Here is a 22,234-nt window from a genome sequence, read left to right as displayed (position 1 = left end):
TTAAACACTTGGCTTTCAACTTCCAAACTGTAGACCCCGAGTGTATATCAGAAATTAGTTCCTAAGGACAAAAACAGACTGAGAGGTTCGTAACACAGATTTTCCATGGAACTCTGCTTGTAACTTGGCACAGCTTGGCAAAGAAGAGAAAGATCTTGCATGCCTGAGATTTGCAAAGATAGTAGATTAAGGCCAAAAAGACCAAGGTGGTTATCTCCTCTGAGCTGCTGCAGGGCTCAGGCTGCAGAGCCCCACTCTGTGAGAACTGCATGAAGCCTAGTGACTGCTGATCCAGGGACGTAGGAGATTTGATTCCAGCTCTCGCACTTATCCAGTAGAGGAGCAATGTCCAGGTTTTTTGGTTGACTGGGTCATACTTCTTCCAATGAGAGAGGAGAGCTGCTTTTCTCATTACACAGGTACAACTGTTAAGTAAGGTGTAAGATATGGACACATAGTGCTCTGGAAGAGGGAGCACTGTGCTCTGGCTGACCTTTTTGCAGTGGAAAGCAAGTCTCAAGCCATGGTGAAAAAAGACATGGAGGAGTGGGATGCTGCCTCCTCCAGTACAGCTCACCTGGCCTGCAGCCTTTTCCTCAGCTTCCATCCTGAGCAAACCTGGAGGAGACAAAGAACTGATCCCAGGCCCTGTTTGCAGAGCTGTGACATGTCAAAATAATTCTGTAGAAGTTACACAACTTCAGAGCTTCCTGTAACTCAAAGCCTGGGGGGTTTTCCTTGATTGCACAAGAAAATGAGTGCTGATCTTTCTAAATGAACAGGATGGATTACAATGCAGGATGTACCTAAGGACACTTTGTGGAGGACAGATAAGAAAAAAAAAAGGAAAATTCTAGTTGATGAATCTTTTCTCCCACCTCCCCTTTTTACTTTAAATCAGGACCTTAATTAGTACCTCTTGCTTTCCTCTTTCAAAGTAGTTCCCAGCCCCTCCTGTCACCCCCTCTTGCCTCTTTCTAATATTGTTCTCCTGATTCTCTGAAGATGTCAGCTTTAATACCCTCCGTCAACACCCTTCCCTCATCTGAGGCAACTTTCTGAATGCAGAGAATGGCTGTTGTGTGTCTTTCTTTTAATGCTTTGCTTTTCTGTATGTCCTTTTACTGGAATAAAATGGGAGAGTATGTTTCTGTGAGATGGGAAGAGCACAAATTAAAAATACACTGAAAAGGTCAGTATTGGCTGGTCAAGGGAGGCCTTGTCTCTCTTGTGCCTTTTGCTTGTGGACTTCTGATTTGATTCTTTGCTCAGAAAGATGGTCACAGTCCTGGTCTTTCTGTGACCTGGCTGGGAAGTCTCATAGTATTCCCCTCAAACCATAGCATTAAGAAGCCCATGATGGGATCCTGTTTTAAAATGTAATGTTTTTCAGGATGAGCTGCAGTCACCCTTTGTAGTTCTGGGAAACATAAAAACACGCACACATGGAGTTATATATCAAAATATTATTGCCTCTGCATAAAGCAGCTCTCAGACATTCTGCACAGCAGGAGGAATTTCAGCTTCAATAAGTATATTTGTATATATATAAAAATAAATAAACATGCTTCACATTTATCACTTTGACTTCAGTTCACTCTGTTGAAACACAGAAGGTGATCCCTGTAGGTTGAGGTGATTTTTTCATCCCACAAAAAGCAAAGGTTGTTAAACATCTCTGTAAGGTACTTCCAGTCAAGCAGAGGTGTAGTTTTTTGCAGTTACAGAGAAGCAAATGTAACGTTAGCAGTTCATCCTGGCTCAAAATCCACATGCAGGCACTACACTGCGTTTTCAGAACCCAGCCGATGGTTTCACAGAGGTCTGGGTTGTGTTTTTACTGTCTCAGAGGTGGTTTTGCCTTTCATAACTTACATGTAAAAGTTACCTTGCTCTGAAGTCTCAAGTGAACACAAGGCACTGCATGTTTGCTATGTGATACCTACACTGCATGTCTCACCCCTGGCTGGGTTCGAATAGCGTGCCTCATACCAGAGCCTTAACACCTTATCACAGCTGTACTTGTACAGAGGGATGGTGAGCGTACATTAGTTACTTAGCAGTAAAAATACACATAAAGCCATATACCCTGATAGGCCAGACATCAGTAGAAAAAACTCTGTCTAGGTGAATAAATACAAAGCACCACTATCAGTTACTTGTCCTTTTTCTTGTTTAGGTATCCTTGCCTGGATAGCTGGAGCTCTTTAGGATTTTCCAGTCATGCCACAGAACTGCTAGGGTTCTCTAGCTCCTTCCCATGTAATGTGCACGCTCGTAGCCTTTGAATTTAAACTTTTGATCATATTTTTCTTCCATATTTGAAGTTTCAAATGTGTCAGTTAGCACCGTGGATGTGGGAGGTGTCCCTTCTGTAAAATTTTCGCTGTCACAGTCACTTGCAATACCTTCATCTTCTGCCACCTGTAATGTCTGAAAGGAAATGAGCATCTCAGTGCTGGGATCCTCACTGAGCTGGGACATCTCACCAATCTGGACATGCAGATCAACTATTGGTTTCTGGTAATACTTGGTGAAATGATGAGCCTTCCTATGCAGGTAGTGCTCATTGGCTGGAAGTTTGGCACAAATCCCCTCCATCAGTGTTTGAAGAGGGGTCATTTCCAGGGATTCATCCCTGTCTGTATCATGCTGTCCATGTTCCCTGGGATTTGGGAATCTCACATCAGTGAGGGATATTCTTCTCAAAGAGAAACTGTGAGAAAGGGATGCCGCCTTATTTTCTTGGGATCCTGAGGTGTCCACCTCATTATTTCTCATAGGAAGGAAAGAGAAACCCAAGGTACTTAGGTCAAGCACAGATTCACTATCCATAGAGAGACCTCCAGATCCGGAGTCCAAGCTAGTTTCCCCCTGAGCTGTTGTGGATGGTTGACAGTTGAGATGTCTCTTTGGAAACTGAGACATTTCAGTGTATGGGATGAAAGTACTGCTGTCTTCTTCCTCTTCCTCCTCCTCCTCCTCCTCCTCCTCTTCTGATGATGATGAGAGGAAAGAAGCCATCCACGGTAGGTTGTTTCTTGCTAAAGTTTTGTTCGTCTTCATTTGTGGCATTAGCTTCTCTGTGCAGGTAAGATAGTCCCCGAAGAATTCCTTTTCACTGGGCTCACAGTGAAAGTCTGATCTGGCAGCTTTTAAATTAGATAAATCCTACCAGTGAAAAGAAACAAGACACATAGATCAATGACTTCTTAGTGATGCTTTTTAAAGAAAATTTTGGATATAGGACATGCCAGAATCAAATTTTGCTTATAATGGGACTTAAGAATGCAAAACTGAAAAGCGCAGAGCCCATGCAACTCCCCCACGCTACTCCAGTTACCCTCTGAAAATCAGCAAGAGTTTGAGTCAGGAGGGGACCCCAGCATTTGGGCCATACCAAAGCACGAGGTATCTTCTTTCGCTTAGCATCTTGTTTCAGCATGGAGATGATGAAGGCACTTGTCAGAAGGAGGAGGAGTACAAACGCAGGGATTGTGGCAGAAAATGGGAACTCCCATTCCACTGCTGAAAAAGACAAAAATAATCTCCTGCTAGTAGTAAATTTTATACTAATAATGGGCTGTTATACTTGGCTTTTCTTTCAGAAATCTCAGAAAATATTAGGCTCAAGTTCCTTATTTTACAAATGCAGAAAAATGATAACAGACTTGCCTAAGAACAGATTATAAGTCAAAGTCACAGTCAGAAATGAATGTTGATACCAGCCAGTGTCTTACTTGGAGCAGGTAAAATGCTTTATTCACATATTTTTCAGGAGAAATTTGAATATTCCCAAAATTTCATTGTGAGCATAACTCAAATACAATATTTCAGGATTTTCAGGAAATATTTCAGGGTTGGCTTTTTTAAATTAAAATGTTTCTAATGTTTCTATAGAAAGCAGACACTTTTCACTAGAAAATCCAACCAATCCATTTAACAGGAAGCCCATTTTTTTGGTTGAAAGCTAATTTTGATGGAAATTTTTGACTTGCCCTAATCCCATTGGATGTCTCAGCACATCCTTTCCTCAGCAGGGACATACCTTTGGGGTTTAATAGCACACATACTGGTTGGGAAAATTTGCTGTGCTTGAAGTCAATGCTTTGGAAGGAAGATCTGGCACTTAAGCAGTAGTTGCCTCTAAGTGCAGTGGTGTCGATAGTCACTGTATTCTTCCTAAAGATACCTTCGTATTGCTTCTGTTCAGAAACAAGAAGAACAGAGGGTTAGAAAGATGAATTCGTTCATTATTTTGGTAGTGTTTCTCTACCTTTTTAGCCCATGATTCTTTTCATCATGTTGTGTGGCTCCAGTGGTTGGAAGGTGCATGGAGATGCACTTCATGTCTTGCTTGCTGTTTGTAGCAAGCATGTCTCCTAGGGTTTACGGATTCTAAGGTGGGATTTTCAGCTGGTGCTGTGCTCTGTGCTGCCATGGCACGCTGTTAGCAGTACCTGAACTAGTTGTTTTAAACCTCAGGTATTGCCCTGTTATACTGACTCTAGTGTAGCCTCCCCATCACATCTTCCTGATAAAAATAAGAACAGAATAGGAAAGGGAACTACCAATAAAATAACGATGCACACACACACACACGTCTACTTTTTTCCTCAGACTTTGGTTTAACTCTGTTTTGGCCATTTCATTTTCTCCCAGCCCTGGATCCAGTCCCTCCCTGCCCAGAAATCTGAAGCTATTTCAATTCAAGCTGGGCATCGTTCCTCCATTTCATCGAAGAAGTGCCACTTCTACTGACCTTGTCTTCCGATCCAGCTTCCCAAAGGTTCAAGTCATACATCCAAGAGAAACTCTCCACACAGGTGGCCAAAGGGAAGGAAGCATTCACATGGATTACGTTCTCCTTGACATTCACGTTTAGCACTGGGGGAGCCAGTTCCACTGTAGTTGAATGACCAGACATAAGAATAGTGCTTGCTGCTATCTTAGCTTCATAGAAGTAATGCTTTTCTGTGACTGATCTACACTTTAACTGTTATCTTGTGACAGAGACACAAAGGAAGGAGGAAGAGAAAGGAATTCCTCTTTTTTATCTGTCGTACCCCCACTGTGATATGGAAAGCTTGAAGCCAGTTTGTTCACCTTGATGAACAAATTCTGACAGCTGCTACAAAAATTATTTTCAAATTATCATGGTTTATTGTTGTTTGTGTCCACTCAAATCTCTGTCATTCATAAAGCTGCTAGTTACTGTTTCTTTTTCTGTGGTGTGTGGTCTACTCCTCATTTGCTCATGCCAACACTGTTGTTGGGATGTCCTTTCATCAGGGCTGTAACCTAACAGCCACTCACCATCCAAGTGGTATTCCTTGAATTGTGATTCTACCCATGGTGACTGGAGTTGTCCAGAAACAGCTTTTACTCGAGCCCGGACTTTAACAAATAAGTTTGGAAGCACACAAGTCAGATTGCAAGAGGTTCTGTGAATATTTTTGCAGCGAGGAACCTTTATCCATTTGTCCATGCGTTCCTGGCTAAAAGAAGAAACAAGCACACCATAATATTAAACATGTTCTGTTATAATTTATAGAGCAAGGGAAGGAAGTGCTCTGGAGGATGGGTACCGAATCTTGCTCAGAGTTTGGAGCACTTTCCAGACAGATAAGGACTGGTATTGGTGAAAGGATGCAGCCAGGTCACTGATGATAATGACACTGATTAACATACATGCATAGATGTTTGCCCTGTGCCATACATTCAGTCAGACATCCTTTATAAGTGCTTACCTTTCATACCTCACAGTGTATGTCACATCTGGTGGAGAGCCTTCTCCAGGAGTCCATGTCAAAATCATGTCAAAATCCTTTGACAATAGTGTAACATTTTGAGGAGGGGGAAGTTGAACATGACCTGATTGGAAGGGAAGATTATGTGAATGATTTAAAATATCTTTGGGGAAAGGAAATATCACCTGGTTTTGACCAAGGTGGTCTCAAGATTTGGGGCAGAGCATCTCAGTTCGTTTAAGACTGGAAATTGGCTATGGAAGCAGGTATGTTTCCTCATCTCTTATAAAATATCTTCATCTCAACAGCTTTTAGAAGTAGGACCTACATTTGTGTGAACCATCCTATTTTGTAATTTTCAGTGGCTTCCCCCATGGTCTCACTGGATTTCCCTGTGACCTGGTTTATAACCCCACAAATTCCAGCCTGACTCCCTTGTGCTCCCACCTTGCAGCCCCTGGATGAGGCAGACAGAGCTGGCTCACACCGCTCATTCAATCCCAGTTCTTCAAAGGCAGATAGGATCTGAATGCAGCGACATGAATCAGACATGTCTTGCACTTTCCTGGTACTTACTGTTTCTGATAGGTAAATATGTACATCACTAGCCTTCAACAAGACACATTCTAAAGACAGATTTTAAATTGTCATTTATTTATAGTGGAATATTTAACTTTATGTGAACAATTCCCATTTAAACTGCTTAAAATTTACCTGTATACGTCTTTCCTCCTACAAGCAAAGCCACATAGCATAGCAAAATGAAAAGTAACAAAGACAGCTCTACTGTACCTCTAGTCTGCCGCAGGAAGCACAGTGCCATCAGGATGCTGACCCTCCAAGTACACATGCTGAAGTAGAACTTTTCCACGTGTAATATATTTCTTTTCTTGCTACCTTTTCACCATGTTGCCTTCTTATATTAAGTTGTATGAATTATGGAGGAGCATGCAGTTAATGAACTGCACACATGCGCACAACCTCACTTCCTGGTATGGCCCAAATATAGCACTACTGCACATTGAACTGGGAAAGGAGCGTATGTGAGAGTGCTTTTGATGAAAGCAAAAATGTTGTAAAGATTGCAGTACTGCGCCCTCCAGTGTAACATTAACTGATCTTTGTCACAGGCTATGTGCAAAAGGAACACAGTAAAACAGTGTGAGGCACCTTGTGGGGCACCTCATTAAAAAATTGACCTTTGGAATTTACCTATGTGGCTGTGAAATATTAATAGAAATCAAATAAGGTTTTACTGCATGAGATATCTGATAATAACCTAGCAATAATAAAAACATTATTCAATCAGTAGTATGTGATATTGTGATAGTCTTGTGTTTACAAGAGATCAATGATTTTCTCTTAATTTATGTTACCAGTTCAAGAATGTTTTTCAGAAGTTAGGGAATTACTCCACTTTACAGATGAGGGGAAGTAAATTGCAGAAATGCCCCATACACAGTGTGGGGGAATGAAAAGACCTGGATCCTTCTGATAAATCCTGTGGTTTTGTTGAATGCCAGTGCTGCAATTTCCTTATACCTTAGTTACCTCTTATCAATTATTTGTCATCAACCCAAAAATATCAGTCAAGACTAGGACCAGTTGCCAGGACTATGCCAACACATGGATGGTTCTCGACCCCTGCACTGCCTTATCAATGAGCACATTGGCTGTTGGCCGTAGCATGTGCAGCTATGAAACTCTCAAGGTGTTTGTCTTTTGTATGTCACAGCCTCACACATCTTCCTAAAGCAAAGTCACGGAGACAGCAGTTTTGTCATAGCAGGAAACATCCCAGTTCAGCCATGAGCTACGCTACCAAGTACAACATGCCCAGGCGTATGTGCTTGGAATAGCTGTGCCATTGCAACGTGTGCACGGAGAAGGAAAAAATAGCTGGAGCAGTCGTGCTGTTTGATTGGCATGTCTACTCTCCTGCTCTTCCCATAGCAATCACCTCCAGGCCTGTGCCATGAGGAAAGGAAATGGGTGAATGAAGTTACCACATGGAAGATAACACCAGCATAGAGAAAAGGGGCTTTTATGGGTCTTCCCCAGATCGAAAACTCAGCAAGCCCAGCAGAGAGCCCATTGCTATACCTGTGAATGTCAGGTTCTGGGTACTAAGTGGGAAAAGAGCCAATGGAGCTGGGTTTGTGTTGGCAAGAGCTTGTATGTTTACCAAAAGGTACCAAATGTCTCATTTCCCTGAACATGGTATGATTCAAGCTGTAGGAGGAGACACAAGTTTCTTCAGTCACAACTTTCTCCAAAAATCACCACCACTTCTTACCACAGGCGTCTGTTGCCAGTACTTTTCTTGTTCCTTGGCTGTTTTGCTACCTCGTTAATTTCTATGAAATTTCTCTTTCTCCTGAAAAAAGAACTATAATCCTTTATAAGGAAAAAAAACAAAGCAAAGGGTCTGGAGGGACCTAGATCTGTTCCCCTTCAGCATCCAAACTGCAGAGCTAGTACCAACACGCAGCTCTTATGCTTCCTGTAGCAGCCTGAACAAAATAGGAAGCAATTCTAGGACCAGTCTCATTAAGGTCTTGCTAAGAGCCCTCAGGCAGCTTCTCTTAAAGATGATGTGTGATTTTTAGTAAGCGTTTGCAAGAGGTGATTCTTACCATCATCATTGTTTCCCGTGAAACATCAGCCCTGAAATCTGGGCTTCACCGAACTCTGTGGCAAAACTCCCCCTGATTTTAGCACGACTGAGAGCCTGTCCCAGGAAAAACAAGTGTACTGCTGGCAGCAAGCGGGGCCAGGGGGGCGGGGGGGAGGCCTGTGCCACGAGGTGTCGCTGCCTATCAAACAAAATACATTGGTTCCTCTGAGCGACAGGCTCTCATCAAGACCTATTTAAAAACTTGTCAAGCTTCACTAAAACTCCTTCTGCATTGCCTAGCACCCTCCTATCCAGTGGCCTACATGAGTATTTTTAACAGCACCCTCTAACTGCGGGCGCTGAGTTTGCATTGTACACAACGCAGTTTTGCTCTCCAGTCCGACTAGCCTTTGTGTCTGGTCTTGGGTGCCCAGGCAGGCAATGGGTCCGGTGCCGGCAGGAGAAAGACTCATTCATTACCTGTGTGTGAAGGGCAGGAAGCACCGTTGCACTGATCGGTGTGCTGGGAGCCTGCTGTGGGATCTTTTGGACTGTGATGGCTTTATGATTGCAGGCAGGGATGCCTGTTGCAGCAGAGGACTGGACTTGATAACACCATTGGTGTCTCTCCTTCATTGGGCAAATCACACCACCGTGCCTACGTTCTCCCACTGTTTTACTCATACAGCGCGTAAATGTTTTGGGATAGGGGTTGTAACTCCTTAGTACAATGCTTCATCTGTAGGTTGGTCTTTGCATACAGCTGTAATACCAATGATACTGGGGGACTCTCTCAATTTTGCCACCTCTTGCCTCTCTGCGTGCAACAGATGATTCAGACCATGAGGGCAAACCCTGCAACCTTTCCTGAGTCAGACTGACTGATACCTTCCTTTCCTGAGGAGGGGCACTGCAGGAAATACAGTCTTAATCTTGTGAGGAAGGCACAGTTTGGGCTGTGGTTTAATTTTATGAAACCTTTGGAGGAAATAAAGCACTGTCATCCCAGCTCCTTCCTTTTGCTCTTACCTGACGCACACAGTTGTTCTGGCAGAGCTGTGTACGCTGTGTGCTGTGAGCTTGGGAGGACCACTGATCGATCGCATTGAGAAAACCCCCACATATTAAAAAATTTAACAGGGCATTTCTGGTACAAGTGACACAATAGGAAACCAAACCACTGATCCATAAGTGCAGCACACTTAACATTTCCCATGTGCTCTCACATTTCTCTTACCACCACACTGCGTGAAGGACTGGCTGAATGTTTTCAGTATTTCTTAAAATGTGAGATAACTGCCACACAGAGCCTTCCACAGTTGATTTTTATTTCTTTCTGAAATGTTAAGAGCTCTTTTTTTTCCCCTTAATGAAATAAGAAGATGTTTTTGGAGAAGGTTTCTATTGAAACACTGGAAAGTTTCAACTCAGTATTTTTGGGGAAGAAAATTTTCAATTCCTGCAGGACAAAAATCATTCTTCTCTCATAGTCCTGTGCTAGGTGAGATTGCTCAGCCTAAGAGAGCATTGGAGGCAGGGAGAGGAGGTGGCAGTTGTCACAAACATGCTGGATGCTGAAAGTCTCAGGCAATGAGAGTGACATTTCCCCATAGTTCTCGCTGGATCATTTGAGAAATGTCTTAAAGGAAGGTGATCCAGATAAAAGTTATTTTAAAAGGAGTTTTTGCCTAAGATCTTGGTAAATGAGTGACTAAGACCTTTAGTCATTCAGACTCTGCTCTTTAAACGGTCTTTTCTTTTCCTGCTATTTAATTAACTTCCCTGCTTTGCTAAGGGTGTGATGCTGCAGACAGTTCTGGCAGCACCTATCTGCACTGCTCCTGCAGCTGAGCCTGCCGCCCCTGCGCTTGGTGTTGTACGTGTGCTCATGGCTTACGAGGCAGCCCACACCTCACATAGCATTTCTCGTCGTTTCTCCAGAACGTGGCCCTATATCCCTCTCAACACGGATGTGTACACAGGTATTGTGCAGATGGGGACTGAGGCACAGAAAAAAATTAGTGACTTCCCCGTAACAGTTCCGAGGCGCAAGCCCAAGGCTTGGCAGTCGGAAAGTAATATCTTCAACTTAGGAAGCTACCTGCAGAGCTTCCTAGCAGAGGTGCAGTCTTCACCAGTGCGAGATTGCTTTTCTTGGCTTAATGTCTTTGTTTCTGGAGGTGGTGGAGCTGATGTAACTGTGGTCGCAAAAGTGCGCAGTATGGGCCTGTCTTCAGAGCTAGGCAAAGTAAAACCTGAGGGCAGGAGAGGAATTTTTCCTTCAACGTTTTTCACCACCTGTTTGGAAAATGGAATGAGCCTGGCAGTGTCTGAAGAGAAAATACTCATTGGCCCCAAACTAAACAAAAAACATACTCTGAAATTGAAAGTGAGACTTCACCCAGTTCCAAAGTTTTCCCTGGAAACCACTTGTAATTTTTGTGGAGAATATACTGTTCTTCAAGGAAACCTACGCTTAGGGGAGGGGCAGAAAATTTTTCAACAACTCAAAAGTCACCAGTTTTGGAAACTTCCTCCCCTGTCCTGAGTTTCTCACACCAAGAGGACAAATTTGAACCTGAGGCTCAGAGATAGCTCTCACTCAGACAACATTCATCACATTCATCTCTTTGGCAGTTCTTCTGCCCAACTCTTCTTTCTTTCTCCCTGGCTTGCGTAGGTCTGTAGGACGAGTTGTGCGGCAAAGGCATGTGTACCATCCAGGAACGCGGAGTGTGGCAACAGCCACCACCCCTGTAAGTGGCTGCAGCTGTGACTTTGGCAGCAGGGTGCTGGGGGAGGAGATATATCAAAGTGACAGCCTGAGACCGTAAACAGCAAGGAGCTCTAGCAGCGAGCCTGATCCTGGCTTTAGTGCACTAGTTGTGTGAACTTGAACCTTCTTGGCTCTCCCTGGAGATCTTTTTGTTGAAGGCTTAGCTGTGACCTGGAGCTGGGGGCACTTGATTTTCTGCAGCTCAGGAGGGGAAATATTTCCTATTTGTGCTCAGAAACTAACATTCAGGCTGCTGAGTGTTTGGATTTGATGGAAATTAGTTTGGAAAGTTTAGGAAAGCAAATATGAGGAAATGATGGGATCAGCAAAGAACAAAATGCTATTGGGAATTAAGAGGTTAAAAAATCTGCAGGGCTCGGCGATGCCAGATGGTAAAACAAAATGCAGCAGTGTCCCCTTGACCCAGACAGGCATCTGGGCAACCTGTCACCAGGACAAAGGGAAGAGAATGGGTTTGATTTGTTTTTTAAACTGAGTCTGAAAAGACTTAAAATGAAAAGCAAAAGCAAAAACAAAACCATAAAATGTTCCCCATACAAGTGCTATGAATCATTTCATGTTCTTTATTTTTTCTTCTGGGGTAGGGATTTTAAAGGAACTGAGGGCTTTGCCTGTACACAGCTACTGTAGCTGATAGAGTTCCTGATACAAGGCCTCATGATTTAAAGGAGAATACAGTAATCCTGCAAAGATACCTGGACCCCCTAGGCCAGCCTTTGTGTTAAGGATTGTACCTGTGTCATAGTTTCATTAGAACATTGTACTCTGACAGGTATTAAGGGTGGTTAGACAAGGCCTTACGAGCTGCCTAAGGAGAGCATAGCGTTTCGCAGCTGTTTCAGACCTGCACAAGCAGCATGTAGTCACAGGTCAAAGGACTCTCCTCCCCTGTAAGCCTCATTACCGTTAACATTGCAGTCAGGCAGACTGCATGCCACCGTGCTGCTGATGGAGGAGGGCTGCAGAGCTGCCTGGCTGCCCTGGCAGAATACAGGAGCTCAGACTGGATGGGCCAGTGCTAGTGGGGGGAAAAAGGGAGGCTTCACAGGCACCTCCATCCCTTCTAGATTTAGGTCCTCTGGTTCAGGGAGAACTGGTAAGATGCATGTCTGTACTAGGAGGGGACAACCTTCCCCTCATCTCCTCCCTGTATCAGTGATCTCATCCATCCTTCCTGCACCATCCCTTGCTGCTTGATCATTTAGCAAGTGCAAATCTGCAGAGATCTTTTTTTTTTTTTTTCCTCAGCAAAGAGAAGCCCCTACTGAACAAGGCACAAGCCCTGTGCTCACAGAGTGAAATCATTCCCTCCAACAGGTTTACTTGCTCACAGCAAATGAATGTGGAGAAGAGTCTCTCTACGGGATGCTGAGAGGGCCTTCATGCTGCAGCTCCAAGCTGACTTCATTTTTACTTTCCCTGTGACCTGCTTTTTGTGTGCAACTCTGTGGTGTGCAAACACAGTGCTGCTTTACTGAAATCCTCCTGTAGCAACCCTGCTTGGGCAGCTGGCTGCTTAACATTAAAGGCAACAACTTGCCTCTTGAGCAAAGGCACTGTCAGCTGAGATTCCCTGGACCCTACAAGGACTGGTACAGGAAGGGGGCAAAGTATCGCCCCTGATTTTACTTGGTTGACTTGGGCCTACCAGCAAGCAGAATACTTTTCTACCACAAATAAGTATGGCAGTTAAATAGTTCTCCGTTAAAGTCCAAACTATAACAAAGTAGACATAGTTTAGATCCCAGCCTGAGATCAGACAGACCTCTCCCTTCCCTCCATGCCTCTGTGAGCAGTGGGGCAGACGTGTGGGATGGTACTGATTAGCCAGTGGACTCAAGCTGATGGCCCGTTTCATGCTGCTTCTCTCGCTTTTCCTGAAACCTGTCCCTTCCCCTTTACAGTGCATTTTTATTCATGCTGAAAGCAGTTAGGGAGCTTGCCTGGACATGCAGTAACGGCGAAACTCCAGTGCACACAGAATAAAACATGTGCTAGCCCACAAGGTGCAGATATAACAACACGGGAACGTCCTGGGGGCACCGTGCCTCCCGAAACCCCTAGCTCTCACCGATCAGCGTGGGAAAAGCGGTGGGGACCCTGCATGTTCCAACAGAGAGAGAGAGACTTAATTCTAGCAACCTGTCTGTTGTACTCTCTGAGCTAAACTGTGCTTTTGGGGGTCACCCCACAGGCTTCAGAGCTTAACCCTCTTCGAGAGCATTTCCTTACTGTGTGATATGACGTCACCCTGCCTGATGCGAGGGGTTTCTCTCCTGGCGCAGGACTGCGGGATGCCGGTATGCTGGCCCTGACAGTGAAACTCTCCCGTGCATGGCAGGGGGATGCAGGGATGTCTACATACCCCTTTCAAGCAAGAAATAAATTTTATCTTGTGTGTATTTCACCCAAGTGGTAGAGTGAGTGCACGTGCTGGGAAGGAGGAATACAACATGGGGAAGCCATGTATGTTCTGTATCTTTAATTTGAAGATCATTAGAAGAAGGTGAGCTATCTGCAGAAGTGGATGTACAGGGAATCCAGGGAGCACGGCACAGCGAGAGGTGGATTTCCATGCACCCTGCCCAAGGCTGCGAGATGCTATTCCCCCGCAACCACCAGTGGCAGCAGCTTCCTGGTGGGATGGGTAGGCTTTGTTTGAATGTTTGCAGTGTTTTGCATTGCAGTATTTGGATGCCAAAGCTATACAGTGCCGTAAAAGTTAATTAGCCAGATAACTAATTAAAGACTTCTCCCTTTTATTGTTGCCAACTTGCAATTCAGAAAGGGGCTTGTGTCAAAGTAAATCCAGCCACACACCCCAGTGAAAGAAGTGATAAACCATTCATGATCAAATTAACTATTCAGGGGACTGGTGCGGGAAAATCCCATCACTGTCTGCAGGGAAGAAACGTCCCAATCACATGCAGCGCCCACACAACTGACCTGGCTTTGAATGCCTCTCCAGAGGGACTCCTGCTCCAAAGGGGAGGATTACAGCCTGGAACTGAGCATGAAGGACAGGATTTATAGCTGCCAACAGACATTATGGTGTTGGAGGGTGACATGTCCTTGGGGACCTGGTTTGATCTCCCTGGCAAAGGTCCAAGATGTGGGTTTACGGGGCTCTGAGCTAAGAGAGGATGCACAGGAGGCTGTAAGGACATGAGCTCGTGAAACTTGCTGGTGGGTGATTGGTGGTGGCTATGCAGCTGTCCTGCTCTCAGAGAGGGTCCCCATCTGCTGAGGGGTCTCACTGGAACAAGGGAAGATCTTGCTGGACAAGCAGACATTTGTAATCTCCGAGGCTGTCACTTTTCTGTGGGTCACTGCATAGGAGATTCCCAACATTTTTTTTTTTAAATCATCAGCAGCAATGCATTACCATTTGTGTGGGCCAACTTTGCCTGTGGTAAAGAGAGTGCACATCCAGTTGCTTCAGCAGTGTCCTGACCTGACAATTGCTGGGGTCATTTTGGCCTTAGGGAATATGCAATTAGAGGGTGGAGGGTAGAAGAGCTAAGATGAGGTTCAGACTCCTCTGATCTGGCCAGCAGCCAGGAGACGTGCTGTAACTAAGTGGCACTGGGCCCAGAATTTCCAGGAGGGCTGAGCTGCCATCTGAGAGCAGGAGAGGGGCCTAGATTTCCACCAGCACTTTGCACGTGCTGGGTGCGCACAGGGTCTGGGCTGTTGTGAAATCCCAACCTGGCTGAGGGTGGCTGAGTGTTTGAAATTCCACCAAGCTGCCCGGCCCTCCATCCCCAATGAAAAAGAGGGGAATTGAGCAATTTCAGCAAGTGTTCCTTGTCTGTGGATCTCACGTACTCTGCAGGGCAGGCACACAGAGGATGATGCTGGTTTCACCCGGCAACCTGCTGCCTTGCAGAGAGAGGAGGGTTTTAAGGCTTGTAGTTTTGATGACATGACTGCTGAGATCAGTCCACTGGCACATATTTACACCAGATGAGGATCTGGCCAGAATCCCGATACTGGGAGAATATGCTTCCCACCCCCGCTACTATCAGGCCCAGCCCTCAGATGACAAGAATTTAATTTAAAGGCTCAATCTCTTGTCTGAACAGCTCCCTCCCTCCCCCACTCTGATGAGAGGAAAATCTTCGGAGAGGCATCCAGGCGAGTGGGAAAGCTTTGGAGAGAGCTGTCTCTTGCCCTTTAGCCATCCAGAGAGGAAGAGCTCATCTGAATGAAATGAGGATCAATCAGAGAGAGGCATGGGAAAAGTTGGGAAAAGGAGCCTCCAGTGATGTATATTCATGGGGGGGAAAACCTCCCCCAGACATGCAGAAGCTTTGATGAAAACCCTCCCAGCTGTACTGAGCCTTTGAAGTGACACAGCAGAAGTGTATTCACGATTACCCAAGAGATAGAAGCAGATGAGCTCTCAATCAGCTGAATCCTTATATTTAGGATAGACTTTAAAGCTTACTTTTTATAACGCCTTCCAAAATTAATGAGAATCATCTGCACGGCACCCCATCATTCTTTTCTCCTGCTTCCTCCCCCACCCCACCCCAGATAACCTACAAAGCCAGAATCACGTTCCCAGAGGGCATGGGATGAGGTGGCCTTGGTGTTTCATGTTCCAGAGAACTGGGAAGAGTCCTGAACCATTAGCAGGAAATAAAAGGCTAATGGAAACAGGTTACTTTTTTTTTTTTTTAAATCAAAAAAGAGGCTTCTGAGACCTCCCCACATAACTCGTGTCAAAGTGTCATGTCGTAGCATTTCAGCAGCAGTGTGTCTCCTACTTCAGCATTTGTCTCTCTCTGCTCCCCTAATCTGAGTCTTTAAAAGCTGAGTCTAAAATCTATGCTCTGGTTCTTGCGCCAAGCAGTGTTAGAGCTGTTCTCAACTGGGACGGCCTTTGTAGCAGGGAGACTTATGCAGCGGGTGGGAGGGAAGAATCCCCAACATAGCAGTGTCCAGTGTGGCACCTGCTATCCAAGGAGTTGAACCTCATCCGTTGAGTTTACATGAGCACCCAAAGCCTGTGAGAGATGTTGAAGGTTTGGGGTTTTTTACTGCTGAAAGGTTTCTCCATTCATAACCATGGTGGAAAGGTCAGTTCTTGCCACAAACTTATTCAGAAATGCGCTTTCACCTGGCCTTTGCTTACCTGAGCTGGGTGACATGCTAAACACAAAATACTGAAAGTTCCTCCTATGAAAAACCTCAAGGAGTATCCAGTGACCCAAACCCCAGGTCACTTCTCCCTTGTACTGCCCCTTCTCAGCAGGTGGCTCCCTTGCAGGTACACTTAATGGAAACAGGCAGATGCAATCAGCCAAGTCATATATATTTAACACGCTTCAAGGTGCGTTGGCAGTTCCAGATGATCAAAGCCTGTCTTGTGATGCAGTGGCATTGCCAGCGTGTTTTCTTTCGACTCTATCAGATAAGTTGAAAGAAAGACAGTAGTCAATTTTGATGTTGTAAGAAATCCATTTGGGAATGGTCAGAAACAAAAAAATTGCTCAAGAGTTCAGTTAACTGAGAGCATGGGCATTGCCAGGGCTGAGAGGAGACTTGCACATATTTCTGTTGCTTTTGGTGTGAATGTGGCCTAGTTTCACTTTCTGCAGTGATTTTACAAGTTCACAGCTGAACTGGAAATGTCAAGTGTCACTGATTTGAAATGAGAGGTCTTAATCCCTGAGAATCACCCTAAAATCTCCTCTGATGACCTGGCACTATGATAAGCCTCCACCCGAGGGGATGGGTCTTCCCAGGCTCTTGTTATTTCTCTTCAGTGCTAATGGCACTTGGGCACATGCACCCAGCAATGAGGAAGTGTCTTCACCAGCTACCTTTGTGCTCTTAGGAGTGTGTTTGCATTAAAAATATACGTTTCTTATACAGATTTTTCTGTGCAGGATGGTGCAAAGTGTCTAGCAGGTGAGGCAGGTGTGGTAACATGTAATCTTTATAACCAGGCTTGAGGAAAATCAGTATGGGCTTTAACTTTGGTCCAGTGAAGTCCCAGTATGGTTATGACAGAGCAGAGGAAGTGCAGTGAGAGTGAAGAAATGAGGCTGTTTTATCCCATGAATCCAAGAAAGAGGCAGTCTGGTTTAGTGGGAAGGGCATCAGTCTCAGTTTTGAGCTGAGTTCTGCTCGTGGATCTCTTGTGTGACTTTGAGCAAGAGGCATATGCTTTCTGAACACAGTTTGCCTTCCCTTTTGCCTCTCGTTTCTAAAAACCAGCTTGGGTGGGATGTCTACCACAGGCAGTGTGGTGGAGCTCTCACGTTTGCAGGCATTGTTAATAAATGAGTGAAAGTGATGGTGGCAACAAGCACATGGCATAGCACAGCAGCTCTGAGAGCTCAGACTGCTCCTCACCCACCTCCTTGAGAAGGTCTAAACTGGAGTCCTCTTTCCTGGCTGCCACTGCTCCATCATGGATCCAGCTGACCCTAACTAGAGACCCTCCTTCCCAGCACACCTCTTCCATAGCAAGATTTTTAAATCTGGGAGAAACAACTGTTAGTAGGTCTAATGCAGTCATTTTGCTCTGATGTCTGCAAGCCCTTTGCTTTCATTAGTAAGTGTGTAGCTCCATTTGTGGCTTCTCTCATCTCTCAGCTGATTAGCCCAGCTCTGCTCCTGCTTTGATCTGCGCTGTAGGCACTGCTGTGTGGCCAGGTCAGCAGGGGAGAGTGCAGCTCAGTGCCAAGGCTCCCACAGTGGCCCAGTGAGTCAGCCAGAGGACTCAAGAGTAGGGCCTGGAGTTGGGATTTCCACTGATACCCTGGCACATGACATGTGCGTTATGCACTAAACAGCAACATAATCTGTAAAGAGTAAGACATTGTTAGATGACATCTCTGTAGTTTAATATGCTAACGCAGAAAAAGCATGAGATTTTAAATATATACACTCATTTTGCACTACTTTTCTATGTCCCCTTGTTTGAGAACATTTTGTATTCTACTCCCATCATGTTTTCAAGCTTTCTTTTGTTGCTGTCTCAGAAATGTGAATTTGAAGTGAGCTACTTAAGCACCTTTAAATTCAATTAGAATTAGAGTGGTCCATACAGACTCAATTAGAATTAAATGGGCCTTCTTTGGATTTACTGTAATTTAATTGAAAATTATTTCAAATTACATGACTTGGTTAAGGCTATCTGATTATGAAGTGGAGCATCTGCATGAGAATTCATTGCCATTTTATTGATCTATTTTAAGTTATTACCATTCATGAACTCAAATTGATTTCCCTGAATTTCCACCATGCTCTAGGAGTTTCAGCATCAGTCTGAAATGACTCCACTAGACCTCCAGCATTTTTCATAGCCTTCAGCTATTTTAGAGAGGAGTGAGGAAGCAATGAGCGGAGGAGGCTGTTGGCATGACCATTAGGAAATACCTCAAAACAGCAAATCTTCCTTCACTGTGAAAGTAAAGGGACAGTTCCTCTGGCCTCTATGTCCAACGAAGAGAGTGAAGCAATAGTGCAGCAGGAGTCTTGCTCAGCCTGTTTGAAGGCATGCAGGAGCTGTTGTTGCATCCTTCATGAATGGAAGTCATTCTTCCTGCTTCCTTAGGGCAGGCAGGGATTTCCTGGACCTGTCCATTAGGAACAGCCTGTGTCCCAGGTGACTCAGGCACTGCGTGAAGTGACTTATCAGCACACTGGTACCGCTGCCGCCAGCAGCCTCCCGCTGCCTGGTCCCCAAGCCATAGCAGCTTGCATTAAGCTACATGTATTCCCTGGCACCACCCAGCTGAAGGGTGAAGATATGAAAAATAAGGAAAAGGAAAGGAGCCCAACCCGCTAACCAGTCTTCTCCTGGACATTCCCACCTGAAATCCCAAGCTACTGGCACCCCCCCCATCCTGCAGACGCTGTTCCTGCAGGACAGCACGCAGCTTTTCAACCTTGCTCTTGTTTTTTACATAGGTCCCCCTCATAGCACATCCCTCTTCAAAATATCTCTGTTGGGAAGGGCAAAGGCTTTGTCTGATTGGTGGTGTGCTCATGCATGCGAAAATCTTTAGAAAGGCACGAGGTACCTTCCCCTTACATGAGCCAACAAAAATGTCACGTCTTGAGAAAATGAAATGAAATCTAATGTGTCATCTGTCCTGCTGGGCAGGTAGATATAATCCAGGGGGAGTTTTTAAAGGGGCCTCAAATTTGCAGTGGATGAGTGAAGTTCTAACCTTTCTTGAAAGGAACTAAGGGGAAAAATCAAGACTCAGTGCTTTAATTATTTTTTGTGGTGGGTTTGTATACACAAGACAACATTGGATCTCTGCCCTGAGCTCTGCTTAGCCCAAATACAGAAATGTGGCAGTTTAAACCTGCTAATGTTTGTTCATACTCTTCAGACTGAGTTACATGACAGGAGAGTGACTGCTAACATCCAGATGGGTTGGCCAGGGAGATAAGAGTTGTTTCAACTCCAGGAGAGTAACTTTGTCCTTTGCCAAGTAGTTCTGCAGGGAAAACTTTTGAAGACCCTTTTCTGTATTAGTTTGTGGCCCAGCCCAAAGCAGAATTGCACAGAAAGCAAGGGAACAGCAAGGGCTGGCTTGCTGATGCCTTACGTGTTGAGGCATTGCCACCACAAGGCAGCGTGGATGCACTCCATTATTTAAGGGCTAGTACCATTACACACTCTATTTTTATGGGTACAAAAGCTTGGACGTGGCAAAGGACAAAGAAAAGTCAGGCTCTGAGGTGTGCTGTATTCTGCACGGGTCAAGGAGAAAAGCAAAAACCACTGGGTTTTCCTCTCTGCTCTGTTTTTGGACAAGTCACCACACTCTCTCTGAGCAGTATTTCCCCCATTACATAAACAGTGTGTCAGCAAGAAAATTGTAAGGGAAAAATAACTTTTTGTTTAAAAGAAGCAAGTGCCAAAGACAATTCCCTTTAAATTTTCCCCCTCTTTTTGAATAAAAATAGAAAATTTTTTGTTGTTGTTGTTTCCCATCCTATGTGTTATAGACTAGCTATCTTCTGGAGATGAATGGGACGATTCAAGTACTGATTGTATGTTTGCTATTGCTCAGTACTATCCAGCATCAGCCATCATTTCTAAAGGGTCTGTGTAGGTGCCTTCAATTTGGGAAAGCTAAGTCTCTTTTCTGCCTGTTTCCTGTAGTCACTGCAAAACAATGTGAGGGATTACCAAATGCCTAGCTGAATCAACAAACAGCAATAAGCAGTGTTTGACAATGCTGTCCGTAGAAGCCCATTACCTCCTCTAATTAATCCTCAGTTCATTAGGCAGAAAGAAGGCCACTCATGGGAGCGTGGGTGTGATGAGGATACGGCCGCGGTAACTCCTCTCCCCGCCGCTGTTTGTTGGTTTCTGTGGCCCTGAAGAGACAAACAGACCCGCCCTGAGCGCCTGCGTGGGTTCGGCAATGAGCACATGCTGAGCAGAGTACTTTTACCATTGCATTTTCTCAACAGGGATTCAAATCCATTTCACCCATGGTTCTTCTGGCTTTCTTTAGGCACGGAGAGGAAACCTCTCTCCCTCTGGGGCAGGGGGATAATGGTGAACCTCCGCCTGGGTGGACACTGCCGCAGCCTGTGAGCTCCAGTTCGGGCTGTGCCATTACACAAAGATGCTTCTTGCATCACAAGAGATCCCATTCCCTATCTTCAGTCCACACCCTCTTCATCTTATTTAATTCTGCTCTTACCCAGCAAGAACCATTTAGGCAGAAGATACCATTCCTTGCATCTCCACTCCCCTATCAAATACTAATTGGAAGCGAGACGGTATTTTGCCTGTGTAAAAAGTAGAGGGTCAGGGCCTTCCACTGTCCTTTTCCTTGGACGATTTGACAACCCACACATTTCTGGCATTAAACCTCTCCATGCAAAGCCCTTGGTAGACATCTTTGAGAAGAGAAAGGTAGCACTGATCTGCTACAGCTTTGATCCAGCCTAAACCCGAAGGATATCACTGCATGCTGGAAGACAGCTCAACCAGAGTGGCAGGATACATGAAGACAGCCATTGGCTTGCAGTGGGCTGTCTGTTGTGAAAGAGGATTTTTTTGCAGGCAAACCTGTAGTTATGAAATGAAGTCTGCCTCACATATAACAGAGGAGGATCATAGAAGCAGTTACTATAATTACTACTAATGATACTTACACTTACCCATACACTAGTTCCATATAAACCTTTTTTATTCCCTGTGCAAACAATGAATAATTAGCAGCCTCTATCATTGCCTTTTTAAGAATTACGTCATGTTCCTTAGGACAAAGACCCTCTCTTTGAACAGCACCTAGCACTGAGATTTCTAGGGCGTTGAGTGCCACTGTAATAAAAGCATGTCAAAATTGCAAGTGAATTCATTAAGATCAGGAGGGACAAGTTATCTGTAGGGCAAAACCGTTCCCAGCAGACCTTTTCATTAGCTTTTTATTGGTAGTGTAATTTTCTAGGGCGTTATTTCACATTATGGAGGAAATCTGTTTTAGGCTTGTTTCTTTTGCCACTGAAATTGTATAGCATTTGTTCAGGGGCTCTGATGGAAGACAGTTTTGCTGTTTCAGGGGTTTGAAGGTTGTTTTGCTACCACAGACCTTTCTCTTGCCTCTGTTTCGGCAGTTGGTCAGCCTTATGTGAGTGAAATGTCTCTCTTAGTCTTGATTAGGCATCAGGCATGCACTTGTGAGAACAACACAATTTTTCTTTCCGACATCACTTTTTCTCCAGACAAAATTGGATATATTGCATAATAAATATGTTCACTGGAGCTAAGGTAAGTTGATGGTTAAAACCAACTGTGGTTTACATCCCTTTTCAGACCACCAAAACCCAGCCCTCTGGTTTGTGCTGATGCATTACCGCTGACAGCTGTAATTTTTAGTGACAGATACAGAAATGTCCTTAGGGAAAATACAATAGTGATGGAAGTTTCCTGTGGGAAAAAAGCTTCTTTTCTTCTTCTTCTCTCTCTTTTTTTTTTTTTTTTTTAAAGTGCTTTCACCTTTTCTCTTTTTTGTCTTTAGGGACAGTTTATTCACAGGCATTCAAAAGCTCTTGATCCCATTAATTTAATCATGGTTT

The 22,234-nt window shown here is 44.6% G+C and overlaps 1 protein-coding gene across 1 annotated transcript; it reads right to left on the bottom strand.

Moving 5' to 3' along the window:
* Positions 1-1,461: 1,461 nt before the first annotated feature.
* On the bottom strand, positions 1,462-6,704 carry IFNLR1 (interferon lambda receptor 1). Its single transcript, XM_054802617.1, has 7 exons — positions 6,543-6,704; positions 5,751-5,874; positions 5,317-5,498; positions 4,763-4,905; positions 4,049-4,205; positions 3,401-3,528; positions 1,462-3,171 (listed from the first exon to the last, which is right to left on the bottom strand). Exons 1-7 carry the CDS (start codon positions 6,598-6,600, stop codon positions 2,248-2,250), a joined length of 1,716 nt encoding a protein of 571 aa, XP_054658592.1. The 5' UTR covers positions 6,601-6,704; the 3' UTR covers positions 1,462-2,247.
* Between the last annotated feature and the right edge of the window lie 15,530 nt (positions 6,705-22,234).

Source organism: Grus americana, chromosome 23 (assembly GCF_028858705.1).
Source record: "Grus americana isolate bGruAme1 chromosome 23, bGruAme1.mat, whole genome shotgun sequence".
In the NCBI taxonomy this organism is placed as follows: domain Eukaryota; kingdom Metazoa; phylum Chordata; class Aves; order Gruiformes; family Gruidae; genus Grus; species Grus americana.
This window is presented reverse-complemented; position numbering and strand designations above follow the sequence as displayed.

Bases quoted from the DNA above. Each gene is read 5' to 3' on its own strand.
- IFNLR1 (XM_054802617.1), bottom strand. From the start codon at position 6,600: ATGTGTACTTGGAGGGTCAGCATCCTGATGGCACTGTGCTTCCTGCGG. The intron at 5,499-5,750 runs GTAAGCACTTAT...TTCTTCTTTTAG, and splicing joins TACACTGTGAGGTATGAAAG to CCAGGAACGCATGGACAAAT. The intron at 3,529-4,048 runs GTATGTCCCTGC...TGTCTTTTTCAG, and splicing joins TGTGCTATTAAACCCCAAAG to CAGTGGAATGGGAGTTCCCA.